Source organism: Molothrus aeneus, chromosome 1, assembly GCF_037042795.1.
Source record: "Molothrus aeneus isolate 106 chromosome 1, BPBGC_Maene_1.0, whole genome shotgun sequence".
Lineage (NCBI taxonomy): Eukaryota > Metazoa > Chordata > Aves > Passeriformes > Icteridae > Molothrus > Molothrus aeneus.
This window is the reverse complement of record NC_089646.1, coordinates 13,870,301-13,891,327: the sequence shown is the minus strand read 5'-3', so window position 1 is coordinate 13,891,327 and position 21,027 is coordinate 13,870,301. Positions and strand designations below refer to the sequence as shown.

Sequence of the window (21,027 nt, the reverse complement as noted above, 5' to 3'; positions counted from 1 at the left end):
CAGTCATGTTCCCACTCTTCCTCTTGTTCCTTCATACCTCAACCACTCCCAGCTGCAAAGTCCTCTCCCTTTGCTCCTCAGCTTGCCAGGTCCATTGGTGAACTTAAAATATTCATGAAATAGCAGAAAAATACTCAGTTTGTTTTGCAAGGAAGAGTCTTCTGCCCCTTGAGTGAACAAATCTACCAGAGCCCTCATGAGCCAAGCAGCAGCACCGGGATGAAAATACTGGGGAGAGGCAGAGACAGGGCAAACTGCTGGAAGCCTTCTGAGACCTGGTTATGTGCCTTGCACATAAGCCACTGTGTCCAGAGGTCTATTGCAAAATCAGAAACATTCTCCCAAACATATGAGCAAGCTCAGAACTCATTAGTTTGCGTATTCAGTTAAAGCAGTCTCTCTCCTCAAGCACATCACCTTTGCCAAAATGATCCAGCATGTTATTGCCTACTCCCTGAATGCTTCTGCAACTCTTCATGAGCAGCATCCACCATCCATGTGCGTTTTCTCACACGATAATGGAATTTGTCACTCCAGTACTCAAATCTTCCTTCTCTTCTTTCAGAACAATTGCAAATATATTGAACAATACATGGTCTATTTTCCAACTTCAAACCAATTACACATCCATAAAACCCTTCCTCTTATTCCATGCCAGGTCTGTGGAGCTTTTTGACTGTGCTAATCCAGTCACTGTTGCTCAGGTCTGTCCTTCTGCTGAGAATACAGGCATGATATTGTGAGATATTACTTTCTTGACAATACTGTCACAATCTTCCCCAGTATATCATATTCATGCATGAGCCTGCTACTCCTCAGAGGACAGTTTTTACCAAAATATTCAATTTTCAGAAATCAGATTTACCTGCAGCTCTTCAGATCTCCCTGGAAACTGATTTATGGATTTACAAATGTCAGTCCTCTCCTACATGAGAGTTCTTAGTGCAAAAATACAACTGTTTCAGCATTACAGGAAAGGAATTGCAATTTATCTCAAAAATCCACAGCAAATCATGAATGAAAATGCTGTCACCACATAGCTAGAAAAAACTAAGTGATCATGAGATTAACAATTTGAAGAACAGTGCTGAGGTGAAAAACTAAGTACTACAGTTAGGAGACAACATTTAATTACATCTAATATCTTAGGGATTGAAAAATGCATGTTCCAATATTCATGTATTATGACCTTTACTTCCTCACTTCCATGGATATATAATTATTTATTAGTCTCATCCACAAACACTGAAATTAAAATTTAGTTTACTATTAAAATACTACAAGCATTTAAATTCCATTCTTTGACTGCAGATAATATTTATCTTTTGAGTATGCTATTTTAAATACATTTTCATTAAACAGCAACTGAAAATAAAGGCTGTGCAAATACTTTGTTTTCTACTTTAGATTCATCAGCAAGACAGACCTAAAAAGCATCATGTAGCCATCCCAGCATTGAGTCAATAGTGTTAATGCAAAAACACCTGGTTTAAATGGACACATTCTGGTCTTACCAATTTTTCAGAATTGCAGTAATACAAAATGTCAATCTCTAAAAGCATAATTAAAATAAAAACCACCGCCAAACAGTAGATGCTATCAAGAGCCCATTGTTCAAAAACTGAAGGTTTTTAACAGAAAATAATCATGGGGTTGCTATATGATGGGTTTCTTTCCCAGTATCAATACTTTCCCAAGCTTGGTGGCTCAAACAGTTATTTTAAGCTGTTACAAGAAAAGAATGCCTTATGCTCAAAATGTGTTTTGCCAAGTCACTTGTGAGTAACAACAAAATGTTTCAAGGTCATCTGTTTTCCTGGGATACTGGGAATGAAGGCACAGAACAAGAAGAGAGAAACTGCACAGTGTGGCAGAAGATAATCATGGAAGTTGAAAAGTTAGTTGATAAGTTGAAAATTAATTTGATAGAAAGGTTTTGAGGGGAAAAAGGGTATACCCATCATGGTATAGTAAATACTGCAAATCAGATTTCTGAGTAATTTTTTGGGGCATTTTAAGGTTTTGCTGTCAGATATGCTGCATGAGACCTGGAAAAGATGCTTCTTCATTCACTCCAGGGTGTTAATCGGTTAATGGCAGAAACAAGAAGCACAAAAAGTTGTTATTCTCTACTCTTAAGGTTTAATTCTTAACTTGCAGAAACAAAAAGAAATCACATGTAAATTCGGCTGCACGTTTGCTTAAATGAGGCAGAGACACCCAAAACTTAGAATAAACAACACTACTTTGAGTATTCTGATGATGTAATGATGGAAATCTAAAGATAACAACTTTATCTGCACAGCTTTCATTGACTTCAAAAGCTCTTGAAGATTTTTGAGTGAATGAACAGGCACAGTGTTAGCAGAATCTCATTCTTTCTAACAGCATCCTGCTGTCACTGGCCTACCCTGAATTTACTACAAAAGTGGGGTCTTGCATAACTGGCCCAAAAAATAAGAGTGAGAAAGCAAGTATCAATAGCAGCAGGATCCTGTAATCACAGCCCTTCAGTCCCTAGCTAGCCTTTAACCTTAACATTAGAATGCATTTGCTCAAAATAGCCTTATTTCTGTGTAGGCATCCAGTTAACTTTTGTTACAAACAAAATACAGTCATCCTTTCCAAACCACATTTTGTGTATCACATGCCTCTCTAACTCAACAGAGCTTTCCAAGAGGAAGTAAACAAAACAACAGTATTATTTAGAATTGACCATCTGTTTTAACACAAAACCCAAAAGTTCATTTCCTTTCCACTACACTGGGAAAAGGTCATAATATGCCTTCACATTATGTGAAGAAGCTGCTCAATGACTTTCTCACTAGAAATCTTCATACTTCAAGCAAGCAGGCACTACCTTCATAATAATATTAATAGAATCTCTGTAGGTCTCTTAAAAGCAGATGCAAATGAAGCACAATTGATTTCACTGAATTTCAGCTGCAGTCTGCTTACTTAACACAGTTAACTCTAGTTCATGCATGTTTACAAATCCCATTTCAACACAGATCCATGAAATTAATCTCCATCCCATTCTCACCAGAAGTATTCCACTCAAACCAACAGCTTCTTGTGTGTCTTTCTGGGAGGTTCAAAGTTCATCTAAGCAGCACTAAGCACCAACATCACCTTGAACTTCCAGTGACCTGGGCCAGACAGAGCAGCACACACACAAACACTGTGGGAAGCAGGAGACTCCACTCCAGACCAAACCATATTGCTCTGGTTTTTATCACTGCACTCAGTGGATGTAAGCAGGAATTGTGCAGGGTGAAGAGCTGACTGAACATTTGAAAATGTTAAGTCAAGTAAAGAAGGTCCATGCCTGCCTTAGTTTAGAGAAATAAAGCCAGGCTGTAAATCTAAGCATATACCAAATTACTGTGGTTATTTTTAAGAACCAGTGTTGAATTTAGCAATGATAAAGGAATTTATAAGATGCTAAGGCTTTTAGGATGTACATGCTGTTAATCCCAAATTAACTTGGCAAAAGTAAGTACATTGGAACAAACAAATTTAGGAATAATTGACATTAGGTTCACACCTACATTGTTTCAAAGTAGCTCTATTTGCCAAGCTGATCATCACAACCTGTGGCTGTTAATAGCAGATCCTTCTTCTCTCAGGAAGAAAAACTCTGATTTTCAGCAATATAGCTACACCAAACACAGACATCTTGATCTCTAAAGCTTCCCACTGAGCAACAGTCTGAGCATTTCTATTAATTAAAAAATTACATATAATTGCAAACAATTTTTTTTCAAGTTTTTCAAAATATAAATTACTATTTCACTGAGAATTCAAATGGGAGCAAGTTATATTCATACACATACTTGGGGTTTATTCGTTGCTCATTTTTTTTTAAATGAGATTACACCACAGTTTTCTCAACATTTTTTCATGGATAAATGAGGGTCTATGAAATCTTTGAATAAGCACTTCCATATTGCATCCAAAGTATGAGAATTACCAAAGTGTCTACGTGCCTCAGTCTAGCTGAAGAAAACACAGTTAAAAACAGCTGGGTTCTGGTTTTTTTTCCTGCAGTTGGGTTTGTTGGGTTTTTTTGCTGCTGAGAATGTCTGCCTACTAAAAACTGAACTGAGGTCATCATGTATGCTATCATCAAGTTGGAAACTTATCAAGATGACATATGTTTTTTGAGAGTCTTCATGGAGAGGGCTCCTTTTGCAAGTTACAGAAATGCAAACAAAACAGGTTATTAACCTATCCTTAAAATATTGGTTTAATCACTACACACAGAAGAAACCTGTATTTTTAAAATAATCAAAGTAGGTTACACAGCTGACTAAATGCTAGCTGAAAATGGGATCTTGTTTCCTGTAGCCGAATATTTTTCAAAAACAGTAACAATTCAGCCCATTTGTATTCAGGTATACACAGAGATATATAAATGTAAAAAACATTTCTGTGTTTCCATATTTGAAAACTACCCATATTTCCATAGTAAAACCTGAAAAAAGTACATTTCAATAGATATTAAAAAGTTTTCTAAAAAAACTTATTCAAATAAGCATTTTTTTTTTTATTATAAGGTTATTACCTTTAACTGCATTAACCAAGCAACTTAACACACAGTGATAAGTGCAAAATAAATGCCCACATCTTATGCTGGCTAAGTTAGAGTCATTTATGCACTTTCTCAATGAAATAAGTTAAAGGGCTTAAGTAAAGCTGTTTCAGAAACAACCAAAGGAACAAACAGCTTAGCAAAAACAGTTTTTCCATGTAGTTTGTTTCATGTTTTACTCTTTTTTTTTTTAAGGAGGAACAACACTGAGCATCACAAATTATTCCAGAAAGCGACTGAAAGGGCTAACCCTTACTCATCCATTCTGCTTTAGTAAGTGACAAGAGAATTACAAAACATAGGGACAGAAGAAGCTTAACAAAGTCAACCTAGTATGCTACATTTTAATGTGAAGGACACCATCAAAGATACTTCTCTCATTCCATTCAGAACAGCTGCTCTAAGGGTCTTTGTATTTGTTATAGGACAAAACATTTTCTCCATGGAGACAGTGGAATAGGAGTAAATATATTCCTCACATCACTTAAGTGTTTTATTTTACTATGGCAGTTGACTACACAGAGCAATAAATCCATCAAGAGGACAAGTGGTCCTTAGCTGCTCTGCATTCTGTATTGTGCTGATATGACACTGCACAATTATAGCATAAAAGCAGCACCAAAGACAAAAATTACATTCATCACTGATCCTTAAGTCTAAAGAACCATGGTAAGAGCAAACTGATTTTCAAAAATTCAGATGCCAGGTAGTAAGTAACACAACAAACTTCTCTTCAAGAATGTAAGGAAGTTCCTCGTGAAAATGAACACTAAAACATTAAGTGTTCCATTTTCCAATATCCTAGACATTTTTGTCCCAATTTTAAAAAAGAGAGATAAAGGCAAATGTTTGATTTTAAGCACAGCTAATCCTACAGACTTCAGTAATCATTTAATTACATGTTTAGACACCATCTGTTTAAATGCCTTTTTATAAGGTATGCTTAAGTGTACAGATAAGATACAAAATATCCCTAACTGGAAATATATTGCAAACCTGGCATTAATGAGGTGTGTATTAGGTTCTAACAACACAAAACCAGTTGATACACTTGCTATGGAGGCAAAGTAACAACACAAAACTTAAGGGAGCCAGGAAGGTCTGCTCTAAAACACACTACAGGAAACTAAAAACCCATGACTAATGACCAAAACACCTGAAAAGGCCCAAACATGAAGGTCAAGTGAGAATGACTAATTCAAGGATATAAACCAGGATAGCACAGTGCATGTTCATATTGCACCTTCCTAATCAATGCTGCAAGGTCCTTTAAAAAAAGGAAATTTAACTCATAGGTGCCATCAGTAGAGATGAGCTTGGCAAATGCAGAGATAAATATTATTAATTGCTAAGTATCTTGTCCATCTATACACAAAACCAATACTGTAATAATGACTTTGCTTGCTTCAATTGCAGTCAGAGTTTTTCAGCTATTAGTCATGCACATAAAAACACCCACAGAGTTTCACTGTGAGGAATTACCCCACTTGAAGGCAGCAAGGCAAGGTAACAGCCAAAGAATAAGGTCTTGAAGTCACCAGAATTCAAACTTCTGAGGGGAAAAACACATGAGGAGCTAACAAGTGCATTATTCAAATAAGTCTCTGTGTGTGTGTGTATATATATAAATATTTATATTTAGTGACAACTTGCACCAGCCTCCCCAAGGCCTGTAAGCAAAAGCTAAACTAATCACACAGCTGAGCACTTGAATATGAGATAACCAACTAGAGGTTTTAATTAGCTTTTCATGAAATCTTATCTGGGCACTATTTTTATGGAAGAAATTCCTGAAAACTCAGCACTGTTACTCTATACAGCTTGAGCAATCCCAACATTTCAGACAGTGAGGAGTCTTCATGTCCCAAGACTCCTCACATAATTTTTCTTTATAAAGTCCTGGTTCAAATAACCATGTCAATTAAGTTTTGTCACAAGAAATAACTACAGGCAAAGTAGGTATTTCTGAAAAATTAGCCTAAGAGTCATCATTTGGCCAGTTTTCAAGGAGCCTCGACAGTTCCAACAGAGGCAATTAAAGATACTGTCTGTGAAGGAGTGTGGTCCTGAAACATGTTTCCAGACTGAAGTCTGTACCAGGCTCAGATGCTTTCAAGAGCTTCAGCTTTCTAGAGAAAAGTCGCATATTTACATGACTTTGCAGTTTGCCACAGTGTTTCTTACTCACATTTTTTTGAACAAGTAATTCAAAGATACTTGTATCTATAACTTCAACAAATAGCCAATAAAGAAAAGGCCTCTTAGTTGACTGTGATCTAAGTCACTACTTAAAAAAGAATAAAAGCACTCAAGGCTCAGCAGTGTATAATTATTGTCTCAAGTTCTGTGTAACTAGCAATTCCTCCAAAAACAATTTTTGGAGGGAAAAAAAAAGCCAACACTCAATAGTTTAAAACCAGCAGGGTTTTTTGCACATATTTAACTGGTAACACACAGCTACAATATCAACTTACTTTTTGCACATTTATTTTCCACTGTTTGAGGTATTTTCACCCCTGCAACCTCCTTTTCCTATCTGAACTGTTAAAGAACCAGAAAGGATGAAAAACCCATGATTTCAATTGAAAGAAAAACCCTGATAGTAACCAATTTCTCACATCTGTCAGGCAAACTACATAAAAAAATGTTTAAAACCTCTGTGTTGGCTCCCACTTTGGGACACGTAGAGGAAACACACACCACTGATGGGCTGACATCAGTTTGTGCCCATGCTGCTTTCGTAGCCATGTGTACTTACACGGTCTTTGTCATCAGCTACATCACAAAGAATGTCATCAAGATCCAAGATCCCACCGTCCCCGTGCTCCAGTCGATGGACTTGTATCCAGTAGTTTGGATCCTGCACAAAAGAAGAAGAAAATAGTATCAGATTATCATATGCCAACAGGAAAATGTTATTCCATCATATAGTCAGCATCACAGCCCTACAAATTCTTGACATCAAACATCTACTTAGGTCATATATCTGTAAATAAATGTAAATTGAGATGTAAAGCCCACGTTCTTTTTTTAAATTGCTTTAGACTAGATATGTAGTCTTCCCTCTTCTATCAGATCTGCATGAGTCACAATCCCATCACTGACACATAGGACTCCAACATATTCCAAATATTACTGCACATTACATTCCCAATATTCCTTCCATAAAAGGAAGAAAAATACATTGTCCACATAATAAAGCATGCCAGGTAGTGGTCAACAGGCACAAAAGGTTACAGACAGCTGTAAAAGATGTGAGGGTTTTACAGAACAGTTATAAAAGGCATAAACCAACATTTAAACACCACCAAAATGCTTTCTATGTGTCCTTCACTAGAGGTGGTAAATGGAATATCTAAAACCTGTACTAAGAGCATTTTCCATATTTGAAAATAAAAATTATATATACACACACACATATATGCATACAAATGTGTGCATGTGGCTTTGTGCTTATACAGGTATCTAGCAGTAACTGGGAGGACTGGCTTTACAGTCTTTACTACTACTTTTGATAGCAAAGGAAGCCATAGGGAGCAAGGCTGTGCCACAAAGTGTCTCCAGCATATGACCCAAGTGCTGGTTAGTACTTGACATGCTATTCTTAAAGGATTTGTTTCCTAATGGGGGAAAGTTGCCCTGTAACCACCTGGCCTGATCATGCTACATAATCCTGCTTCTCAATACACCCCCCAACGCCCTGGGCTGTTGTTCAGTGTCTCATAGTAAAAGAGCTCCCTTGCTTTTCACTGAGAAGTCATGGCTGCACAAAGTTTCTGCTAGGAGGATCACCAAAATTGCATCCACTTGCAAAGTTCCCGACTTCCTAAAAATAGCAATTAGCGTGAGCCTTTTTATGTATGATGTCTAGAAGTGACAAAACAAACCAAAATAATAAAAACATCACACCAAAGCCAAACCTGAACAAAAACCCACCCACACTAAAAATAGAAGTCATGAATAAATAAATAACCTCCACCCTAAAAGGCTTGAAAATATTTTGATTTCTCAAAGGTGGAACAGGACAAGAAATGGGACTACCAGAATTCCTTTAAATCCATATACGTATTTAAATCCTGACAGAACATGCTGCACAAAAGAACAAGCAGATATTCATCTTGGCTTTAATATCCTAGAACTCTCTGTATTTGCATATGATATATATGCATAGGTCAAATAATTTGGAGATATCTGGGACTATGAAACTTACTTCACTGTTTGTATAAGTACACCCTCCTTAAATACTGCTGTAAGTCATCATCATTAGATGATCAGATTTCAGAACTTCATTTTACAGTAATTAGGCTAGTTATTCCAAAAGTTAAATTACAGACTTTTTTCTCTGATTTCTCTAAGTATTAAATATCATTACCTTCCATTTCTTCTAAGCAAGCACTTATTATACAATTAATTGGATTTCTAGTATGTGGGTTTTCTCTAAACTGATTTACTGTTGTAGCATATTACAGGAGATAACTTAGCATACATTTTTTAAAAGTAAAGATTTGGGAATAATTAAAAATAGTATTACATTATTCACACTGTCATGCATATAGAGGTGCCTACATAGCTAGTTAATACACAAACCTGCTCTGTAAAAAAGGTACATAATGGAAACACTAGGATAAACTTGTAAGTTTGAATACTCCACTGCACTAACACAGACAGGGCTGGACAAAGTCACCTGTGCACACCAGAAATCTTTCAAGATTTCTTAAGAAACATGTTAGAAGGGAAGTCTTTACAAACTCTGCTCTCAGATTAAAAGGAAAAACGATTTTTGGTCATCCTCCAGCCCATTATAAAATCTCTGCCTCTCATATCTACCAAAGACTGAAACACATTTGCAAAGACCAAGATTTAGAAGACACAATCAGACAAGCTGTGAAGCACCTTGCACTCCTGAAGGACTCAACTCAGGTTTCCTCTGCTGAGATTCTCCATCTCAAAGCCAAGTTAGAATTGAACCATAAGCCAGCCTTCACTGCAAAATCACAGACAGAAAACTTACTTTGGGCTTTAAGAGAGCCTGATCCCTCATACGTCACCCAATTTACCATTTTTGTTTGCAACAATTAATCTTCTTAATGAAGAATGGAAACATTAAAAACAGGTAACTGCAATACTGGCTCAGTGACCTGACTACGTCCATCAAAACTAACAGCACCCAAGCTGAAACTACAACTTCAATATCCACGTACGCTCGTGTTTTTGCTTCCTACCACAACTGTTTCCTACCTCCAAGGCAAATGTAAAAAAACATTCACAACTACAGAATCAATAGCAGAAACACCCATTTCTGAATAACTATTGTGCTATTTCAGCATGCACAATCTACTTAAAAATAGCTTTGATATATAAGCTGCTTCTACTAATTACTTCCTTTAAAAGTTTCTCAATATTGCATAAGAAGTTTTAGATAGACTTCATTTTTACTGCATCACCTATTAGTACTGCCATAGCCTGAACTGCTCTGGTCGCTTTTCCTGTCAGACAAGGTCCTGATACAAAACAATATGTGAGCAAGACCAGACAAGAAATATAGAAAACTAGTTTGGCAAGAACTTACTCTGGCGGGATTTGGTAAGTAAATATGAAATAACAATGCAACTTGTCATTAAAGCCCTCTCCAAACATCAGAACAAACTTCTCTTGAGGCCCTTTTACTCCATTAAAGGTTTTGCATAAATCAAGGATTTGGTGGGGGAGAACTGGGATGGAAGAGAGGTCTAGGAGGGAAAGGAGTACTCACATTGTACAGAGATTAGTTACACTATACTAGGGGGAAAAAGAAACTAAAAAAAAAAGAAAAACACTGAAACTAGTGATTTTACCAAAATGAAAATCCATAGCCATTTATGGTTCCCAGTTTTAGCAATTATTTCTGTATATTATTCAACCAAACAACATGAAAAAACCAAACTGCATATATGTTCACATTTAAATTCCTGTTCTGTGATCTGTCTAAAAGGAACATAATGTTGTACTAGAGTCAGCTCATGTGCACTGTCTGCTAAATAGGAAAGAAACTGAACCAGACTTGACACAGATTGGAATTCAAGTACTCCTAAATGGATGTTACACGTGCATCTGTATTCATGGCTTAGTCCAGCTGCATTTCTCAGTCTCAGCCAGTAAACAGATATTCACAGCTCCCTATGCAATAGCAGTAGTACAGTCCTCAAACATTTTCTGAAGCAGTCAAATAGACTGTTTTGCTCAGACCAGTTCCTAAAATGAAAATTGGCTATTTCCAGAGTTTACTGGAGTTGACATAACTTTGTGGAGCAAAGTGGTCCAGCCACTCCTTCAGGACACCTGAACACCTTTGGGATCCCCCTCTCTGGGTGGCAGTGAGGGGCTCTCATCTCCTTGAGATGTCAAAAACGAGGGACTGTCACCAATACTTATCCACAGCAATCTGCTCAGGGCATGTGCAACAGAGTGCTAACACAAGAAAATGTCTTCTAGTTATTAAACAGAAAAAAAAAAAGTGCTAAGTAGATCAAGTTGATAAAAGTCAAGTTTGTGTAAAAAAAATAGGAAAAAAACTATGAAAGAAAATTTTTGACACCTCCCACAAGTTTTTCAGGAAACCTGCTTCAGAGTTACCATTTAGACATGATGCTGCCGTTTCAAAATCCAAATTTGTATAGTAGAACCAGATTTTTGTATTTTGTCAATAAAACACAGCTACATTTATATTCTTTCACTGCTATGATTGTGTAAAACAATGCACCCTCCAAATCTGCAATGCATTTAGACAGAAAAACAAGTGGTGATGAGAACTCATTAGCTTCACTGCTCCACCAGTGTGTAAGTTAGCAAAGTACAATTATTTTGAAAAAGCTGCATAGATGCCTTTGTCACTAGTTCATGTAGAAGAACCAGCAAGTTCAGTTCATTGAATGAATACAAGGATAGAAGTAACGCAAAACCTGATTTATAATATCTTCATTTAAATATTGCATCACTCAGCTCAAGTCTAAGCAAGTCAGATCTCCTGTTTCCTGTCTACACCCATTTAACTCTTCAACTTGATGATGATTATAAAGGTACTCATAATTTAAGCTCATGAGCACCACATTTTCTAATCCTCAGCAATGGAAGTTAAATATTTGCTAAGTGAACACCAGCACTGAGCCTGGAAGCAAGAGCACATTACAAAGGCAGCAAGAATGCAGCCATTCCCATTCCATTTATTACATAAAATGACTTCTAAAAAGCACAAAGGAAAAACTGAGAAAACCATTAGTTTAAGTAGTATCATTCAGCATTCTGTAGCTAACAATTTCATGTTCCCACATAATGGAAACAAGGACCATATGTGGAAAACAATATCTAGAAATCAGAATGCAAACAGCAATGTGTTCTTATTAAAGGCATAGGAAGATTTCTTATTCCTTTACATCTAAATATGTGTCTTGGTTTTCACAAATTTACCCTTTCCAAAAATATATTGAAATATTTAACATTAAAAGTAACAGTAAAAAAGATTATTCTTGAAAATACTTTGTCCCTATCTTACAAGACAGCACCACAAACCTCTGACAAGTAGCAATCTAACAGAAAGCAGAAAATCAGGCTCCTAAACGCCTGATGAACAATGCTTAGTGTTTACTAATTGTGCCCACTACTGTGATTTGATCTCACCTGTCACCAGCAGGATGTCCTGAAGCATCAGAAAAACGACATTAATTTACCTGCTACGATTACATACTTGGAGCTGGCATGGCAGAGCAGTGTGTGTGTCACTTCTTGTGTGCTGCTTGAAGCCCATGCAGAGAACACTACTGAGGGAGGACACCGAGCTCTCCCCAAGAGGTCTCTGTACTTCTTAACTTGGCCCACATTTCCCAACTGCATTTCCCTTGAACTGAGTGCAGACCAGTTGCCACTACAAATTTTTACACATCTGGAAATCAAGTAAGACAAGTATTTTTCCCCTCTACACTCCTATATTTTCTGATCTGTTCTTGTCCAAAGAGGAAGTGTATTTTTTACCACACAACACTCTTGGGAAACAGATTGGCTTTGCCATGATGAGCTCCTAGAGGCTCTCCATTGCCTATCAAGGCCAACTGAAATTATTTAAATTTAGATATCATTTATAGGTTTTTGCTTTAACACAGATCCTTATATGATTCTTAAAAACCACTATCAGCTGGACAGTTGTGAACAGGTACTTCAGTGTAACTCTCAAAGGAAAACAGACTCGCCCAACAGGACGAAGGACAGAGAAGAAGCATAACCAAGTACGTACATATAACTTCTCATTATAAATCAGGATATAAAGGGAAATAAGTATATATTATTCATTTCTGTTTAAAACCATCTGGAATTCAAGATTATAAGGCCATGTGTGTGGCTATCTTCACTGGATTGAGTTTTTTGAGAACAGATAAAGCCTTTGTGGCAACAATACACACAGATAAAAACCAACTAAATCACCAGGATAGGGTGTGTACTGGACTTGTCTGTTCAGCAGCATATGGCACTTGGGCGTGTTAATGCTGTCTGAAAGGAAACTATGGTTAATAAAAAACTAATATAACTGAAAATTTGCCAGTGAATTCATTCATTTCCCTGTCTAGCCCTGTGCTGCAGGCGGGAACCATCCAAACAAGCAGTCAGGTGCCAAAAGACAGCCATGAAGGCTTGCAACGTCAGCTGGCTCCCAGTTACCTTCCACAGCCTGAGAAACCAGCAAGAACAAGTCCCTGGGTCTAAACTGCATCTCTATCCCATCATCTGTCTCCTCGAATTTCAGGCCCACAATCTGCTGCATATCACACACAAGCAGCAGTGGGAAAAGCAGCTCCAAAGCCAACTGTGCTCTCTAAAAGACGTTGATGCTGCAGCACAGACAGTGGCAATACTGGTACAACATAAGTGCATTCACTGTCTTGGCAAGGGCACAAGCCACAAAAACACTTAACATAAATGAAAGCAGCCCTTCTAAAGGCTCAGAAATCAACTGACACCTGTAGCAACTCTTAAGTTACCAGGTGATGAGTTCAAGGGACAGTTATCTTTTCCATTTCTGACCTCACTCCACCTGCAATCAATCACTCCCCTCACATGAATTTTAGAGCACATTCACATAGACTTGCCCAGTATCCCATGAAGAAAAAAAAGGTCTACAGACTACAACAGAACACAGCTGAATGCTGTACAGCAGAAAATAAACCTTATCCCTTTCATCCTATTGATCCTTAACCTGTAAAACTGCTCTTTGTTCTGAAGATGCACCACACTACAGCTAATTTCTTGCTATTCTGTTTTACTGAGAAAGAGGAATACACATACAGGAAGGTTACACTTCATGCTGTAACAAAAGGGTTTGGTCTAGGATTTGACTTTTTTCAAACACACCAGATTACACATAATGCCTTCAACCAAGGGATGCACACTGATTTGATATGAACCAGCTATGAAAAAGAGAGAAGCAGAGAAGCCTGATCACTGAAGCATCTTGTTCCACTTTTGCACTCACCAGTGCTTTCCCAGCCTTGCTAAAAGGGCTGTAGCTTACCAGAAATCCATCCAAGACAGAATTTGAACATATGGCAAATATCACTTTTCCTGACACTGAAATGTTACACAGGGTGTTTATGAAGCAAAAAAAAAAAAGTAATATTGGGCTTTGCATGCAGCCTGTATGCCCAGTTTCAACAACCATTCACTTAAAAATTAATCAATGCCAGTCCTCAGTACAGAAGCCTGTGAGCCAAAAAATGAGACCGATAGTCATCCACTTTAGCAATTAAATGTCTCCTAAAACCCATTAATTGAACTGGGTTTGGTCAGTAAAATGCTGGAACACTACTACATATTGAGTTGTGCTGAATTACTACTGGAGTACAAAAAATCATCAAGGAACTACTTAATCTTGCTTCAAGTGCCAAAAGGTTGGTATTAAAAATGGTAAATTTGGCTGTTAGCCACTCCACAGTTTACATAAACTTTCGAATACATATATTAAATCCTTGCTTTTCTGAAATGAAGTGGTAATTTCCCCTTCTGTAAGGAAAGTAGTCCAAGGTCTGCTGTAGCAGTAAACTTCCTGTCTTCCTACCCTACAAGGATATTCAAGTTCTTTCTATTAATACATTACCCTCATGCATCAGGAAAGGCTGGAATTTTTATTTAACTCATCCACTTGACTTAGAAGCAATCTATACCAGTCCATGAGAAATCATATCACTAATTGCTTTAAATCAACTTTCCTATGTACCGCATAATTTCATTACTTATTAAATAGAACAGAACCTCTATATGCCCAATAGCTTAATGTCAAAGAATAATTCAGATTGGAAGGGACCTGAGGACATCCCAGAACTGGACAGGGACCATGCTGTGCAGAGGGGGATGGTCCCTTCCTCTGTCTCCTGGATATGCCCTGCTGCCAGTGTGCAGGGCTGGCTTCTGCCCACTCACTGTCCCCAGCCCAGCCTGTGGCACTGCATGGGACTCCTTCTCTGTCAATGCAGGACTAGGCACAATCTCAGAATTGCTTAGGTTGGAAAAAGATCTGATCTCTGAGATCATCAGTTCAGCTGTTACCCCAGTACTGCCAAGCTGACCACAAAGCCACGTCCCTCAGTGATACATCTACTCATCTTTTAAATACCTCCAGGGATGCTGACTCAGTCACTCCTCTGGGCAGCCTCTTTTCATGCTTGATAACTCCTTCTGTGAAGAAACCTTTCCTCAGATCCAATTTAAAGCTCCTCTGGTCAAATTTGAGGACATTTCTTCTCATCCCACCATTTGTTAGCTGGGAGAAAAGACAGGCTCCCACTTTGCTACAACCTCCTTTAGGTAGTTGTAGAGAGCAATAAGGTCTCTGCTGAACCTCCTTTTCTGCAGGCCAAGCAACCCTCAGCTGCTCCCCCTAGGACTTGTGCTCCAGACCCTTCACCAGCTCTGCTCCCTTTCTCTGGACATGCTCCAGCCCCTCATGGTCTCTCTTGTAGTGAGGGGCCCAAAGCAGGACACAGGCAAGGTGTGGCCTCACCAGTGTCATTACAGGGGGACAATCAGTGCCCTGGTCCTGCTAGCCCTGTCTCACTATTGCTGACACAGGCCAGGATGTCACTGGCCTTCTGGGCCACCTGGCCACACACTGGCTCATAGTCAGCCCAGCTGCTGATGAACAGCCCCAGGTCCTGGGCTTCTGGCTATATTTCCCATGTCTCCTGGCAGTCTATTCCAAAAATATCGTACTGAAAACATTGTTCACTGTCAAACCTAATGACACGATGACATTTCTTCACAGCACACAGCCATGTAACCACTAGGAGGTGCCACCACCAAAGGGCAGGTCCAGGTCAGCACCTGGACTCTGATACTAGCACCAAGTCAGGCACCTGCAAAAAAGGAAAAGTTACTTTGTGCTGCCACTAGAACGCATGTGGCAGCCAAATTTGATAATCATTAAATGAAGAATAAAGCTTTACCTTTGGCTTTGAAAGAATAACACACTTTTCACCACAATTACTGATAGTTTACACTGTGAGCAACAATGTTCTGTTTGCTAAGGGGAAGAAGTAAAATGACACTGCATCTCTAAACTCCATTATTCCCATGCTGTTAGCACCAAATAACAGTGTCCTGCCCAAACTGCAAAAAAAAACTTTAACACGGGATTTATTTCAATCCCATGTAAAAAAAATTCAAGACATCTATTGAAGCACTGCCACAAACTCCAATTGTGGCAAATCCACAAGTAAGGAAACATAAATGTGCCCTTTTTAGCCTATTTTGCCATAACACAGAGCTTACTTCATAATCTGCATCTATACACAACAAATAATGCAACAAAACTATTTCTTGATTACAATTTTTAATTATTAGTATTAATTCCAGGTGACAGATATGACTTGGAGTAATCAAATCCATAGCTCATGAACATGCAGTGAAATGTACTGTCTATAATGGTGCACAATCTTGTATGCAGGGATTTAGAATTTGGGCAACAATGCTGAAGAAATGCAGAACATCCTAGGATTGCAGCTTGACAATTGAACCATAAGTGAGTCTGATGAAAGAAGTGCTTTCTCTTTCTTCCACGAGTTGATTTACCTCCACCCATCACTGCAGCATTACTTGGATTCAAGCAGTTGATTGGTTTTTTTCAGCCACCACAATAGCTCTTCAAATGCACTACTAGATTTAGACCAGAATGATGGGTTTTACTGGAATAACCAACCACATTTACATGTCTGCACATACAGATCTGTATGTTGTAGACCAACATCTGATAGATGTTAATTAAATGAAACAAAACAAAAAAAAAGTGACTCCGGTAAAATGTTTCAAGAGAAAATTTAGGAGGGTAGAGTTGTCTACCCAAGTGACAACCAGCTTAAGAGGAAGAGCCTAATTTATTTCAGAAATGTACTTGAAATAAGATTTTCATTTGGGGGCCATTAATCTTAAGTACCATGAAAGATAGAAACAACCACTTCTGATAAATGTTCCCAAATGGGCACAGTCAATTAATCATGCAGTATCTGAACTCCAAACAATTATTAACACAGAGAACTGCAAAATCATTCTTACATACACTGCCTCGCACATCCATCACACGGTAAATATAAAGTTAAGACAAAATATTAAATACCATTCTCTGTCCTCATGGCTGTATTATTCCTCAGGGAACTTCAAATTCAAGGGTTGGTGGGTAGGACTTAGCAATGTAAACAGCTTTGCTGAACCATATGGAAGGAATGTACAAGTTAGGTGAATCACAGAAAGATTAATCTCAATTTAGGTCAGCTATGATATTGCATGTTTTTGATAGGATTTAGAGCTTTTGCATCCCTAGTGCTTGACACCCTGTCAGCCATGCACAGGGGTCCCCTGCCCTTCTGCAGCTGCTGCAAGCAGGGTGGGAGGGGATGCCCCGCAGCACACACAGCAGCAGCACGGTGCTGGGGCACTGCCTGCACAGCGATTCCCTCTCTGCTCTAGAGGAGGAGCAACACGCCTCCAATGGCTGCTGGATCAAGCCGGTAAACAGAACAAGTAAAGTGGCAAACTAACATATGCTGAAAAACACCTACAGATCAACACCAGAGGAGATACATGGAGCATTTCTACTGGTGTCCCTGTTGTAGGAAAACCCTGCTAATAGTGAAAGCTTTAGCTGTTTGCCTTGTGTTCTACAAAACCATTCTCAAGACTATAACTATATTCCCCATCTTTGTCCTCCTCTCCTGTGTGCACTTCCCAGCTCATGGACAGAGCTCTCTACACTGCCTAAGGAGGCTGACACGAGGCCAGGACCCCCAGACCCCACCATTCCACCATCTCATCTCTAAAGGACACCCATGGAACAGAATTTGTCTTTAGCACACTCCTGGACACATGAGCAGGTACCTCCAGGTCAAACCCACCAAGGAAAACTGGTTTCCAGTAAATATCTGCAAAAGCAATGTGGAAATAATCATGGTATCCTGTTAATTTATCTCTTAAATAGTTTTCAAGATACTTTAACCAAAGCAGGCCTTATTTTCATCTCCAGGGAACAATTTGTAGCAATAATATTTAGCTATTACTTTTCCAAATTGCTCAATCTTTTTTGAAGGAGTGTAATTTCAATTCCTTCTAGCGGCACTGATTTAAGTATGTAGTCACTCTCTTCTAAACATGCCTAATGCTTTTCTGAAACTTCAAGAACAATCACTATATAAATTCAACTACTATAATCATGCTTATTTTATAAGGTTAAATAAAACAGATCTGCAATTCTCTTTGAATTCAAGGTTCTGATTGCTGCTAACCCACGGCACAAACTGCAATGCAGCATTTTATGTTAGTGTGAAGGAGAGGAAGTACCTTAAAATTAAACTTCTATAAACAATACTCTCAAGGATTATATATTCTGTTTTCAAGTGTATTCATTACTTCTGAAGGTATTTTTTTTTAATTGACACTAAGGTTTACTATGGCTGTAGTGCTACATGCTACTGACTGAGCATGCTGTAGGGTATTCCCATGTTTAAGATGAAAAAATATTAGCACCATATCTGGCTGGAGACCTCACCAGGAAATCAAGGCAGAACTAATGCTAACTGGTACCAGCTCCACATTTTATCTTTCCTGCCATTTTAATTCACATCCATGTTTTGATCAGAGATCAACAGTAACAGTTCCTCCTCACAAATCAACAGTAATCCTCTTTTTCAAATCAGTAACTAAGCTCAGGTCTAAGCTTGAGGCTAGCCCCAGCATAATCAGAATCTCACTGCCACACTCCTGAGTAGTCAAGAGAGCCCATAACAGAAAAACTCTAATGCAGGAACCTTACTTATGACTTAATGAGGACTCTTTTCATTTTCAATCTCCTCCCTCAATCTCACTTCCAGTTCCAGAATTTGGTATAAATACAAAAAAAATCACCTGCCAGCTGCACCACAACCTCCCCTCTCACTCTGGCTTCTCAAAATCCACTCTGCTCCTCCATCATCTACATCTGCTTATTACACACCAACACTTCCATACCTGGCCAGAAGCAGAAAATAGAAGGCATTCCAAGAGGTTAAAGCAAATAGAGATGACAGCTCTTGGAACACACTTATTTAAAAGCACACCCCTTCCATTTACCACAGCAGCATTTCTTCCAACCAGACACTGCAATCCCCTCCCAGAGCCAACTGCACCAGCACCCACTAACATAAGCAAAGTTCACCACACTAAGCCCTGAGAATGGATCCATTAATGCACTAAAACCTCCTTTTACTTCCTTAGTTCTCTTGTCCCTTGTCACCCCCAGTGACAGGGAGCAGCTAACAGCACTACACTGAACTCTCACCCATTACACGGCTTCCAAAATCACTTCAATCTCTAACAGCGTGTCTGCACTCGTCCCAATTCAAACAGGAGATTTTATTAAGAGAGAAGCAAAACCAGCTAGTCTTCTTGACCAGAAAAGAAAGCATTAAAAAAATAACTATTAAATCAGTGAGGCAATGCCAAGTCCTATTTTGAACAAGAAGTAAACCTTCAAGTCTTTTCAGCTAAGTTGTGAGTCTATCACGTGAAAAATGGTAACAACTATTTAATTTTCTCAGCTCAGAGCTGAGAAAATTTGCATCTCCAGAAGTTTTGATTAATATAAGAATGATATAACAGGGATGTTTTCAGTCATAACTTATACTGTGGCCTAAATTAGAAATTCCCATCTTCATAACAAAGTAAATTTTGGCAGAAGGTACAGAGAAATTACTACAATTGCAAACACAGGGACAATGTGACAATGTTAGAAATATACTCAAGCACATCATAATATTCCACCTAGAATTATACCTTCAAGTCCAGTAAAACCCAAGTAATTATCTTTCCTCTCTTCTGCTAGACAAATTAGAGAGTATCCCCTACTTAATCAAACCAGAGTTGGAAAACTCCAGTTTCTAGTTCTTTATGAGCTTTCAGAGCCTTATTGAAAATGTTTTCAATGTAACAGCCTAATTATATTGTATACATACAGAGAATCTAAGAATTATTCATAACATGGCAAAAATAGGTTTCACACAGGACTGATTAAAACCTAAATAAAATAGAAAAAAATGTGTGTCACGTGTTTATTTAGGTGCAGCTCACATATGTCCACAGAAAAGCAGTATTTTTTAAAATACTTCAACTTCTGTCTTCTGCAATTAACTCCTATAAAACACATACAGTGTGCTTGAGACTAAGAAGAATAAGCAACAAACCAGTCTAATAAGGTGTAGAGAAAAAAAAAGGCTCTTAGAAACTGCACAACTTTTCTTTCAGAAAATCTGCTGATTTTAAGTACCTGGGATCTCTCCAATGGGTTTCCTACCCAAATGCAGATAGAAGGTGGCTGTACTATCTCTGGCTCGTTTTGAATGATCAGAGCACAACCAAGGCTACAGGCAGGTACACAGAGATAGTGTCTTAAACCCCATTACAGAGAAAAATCTGCATGATGTTCTGTAGCATAGCAGAGAAAAAAAGAAAATACTTGGATGAATAGAAAGAGACTAAAATATGGCATCTTTTTTTGACTGGTTTAGCATATGGTTTAGATAGCATACACTAACAATTCCCCAGCCAGGGCTGCAACAAACCAACCAAAGTTTTAAATCATTTCATCTAAACACAAGGCTCCATCCATGTATTTTTGTTAAACACTTGAAATAAACTAATTTTACTTTGTCAATTTTCCTGTAGCAACCAACAGGCTTTTGGTTTTATCTCTCCTATATTAATAGCAACTGCACTGTTAAAAATACAATGGAGGTTTCAATAACTTAAATGATTTTTTTTATAAGTCCCTCATACTTTTTTAAATATCAAGATGTCTGGACTGATAGAAGCTTGCAAGCATCAAAAGAGCAACCTTGTGTGTATGCCTACATATTATATATAAATATATATATACACACACACACACTTTTGTA

The 21,027-nt window shown here is 38.1% G+C and overlaps 1 protein-coding gene across 7 annotated transcripts in view; it reads right to left on the bottom strand.

The window, feature by feature from the left end:
* The window catches only part of PARD3 (par-3 family cell polarity regulator), a 445,230-nt gene that overhangs the window by 389,217 nt on the left and 34,986 nt on the right, over window positions 1-21,027 (bottom strand). For all 7 annotated transcript variants that reach the window (XM_066551580.1, XM_066551588.1, XM_066551597.1 and 4 more), the window contains exon 2: window positions 7,353-7,454. In XM_066551580.1, the coding sequence (XP_066407677.1) occupies window positions 7,353-7,454 (102 nt within the window). The remainder of the gene's footprint in view (window positions 1-7,352; window positions 7,455-21,027) is intronic.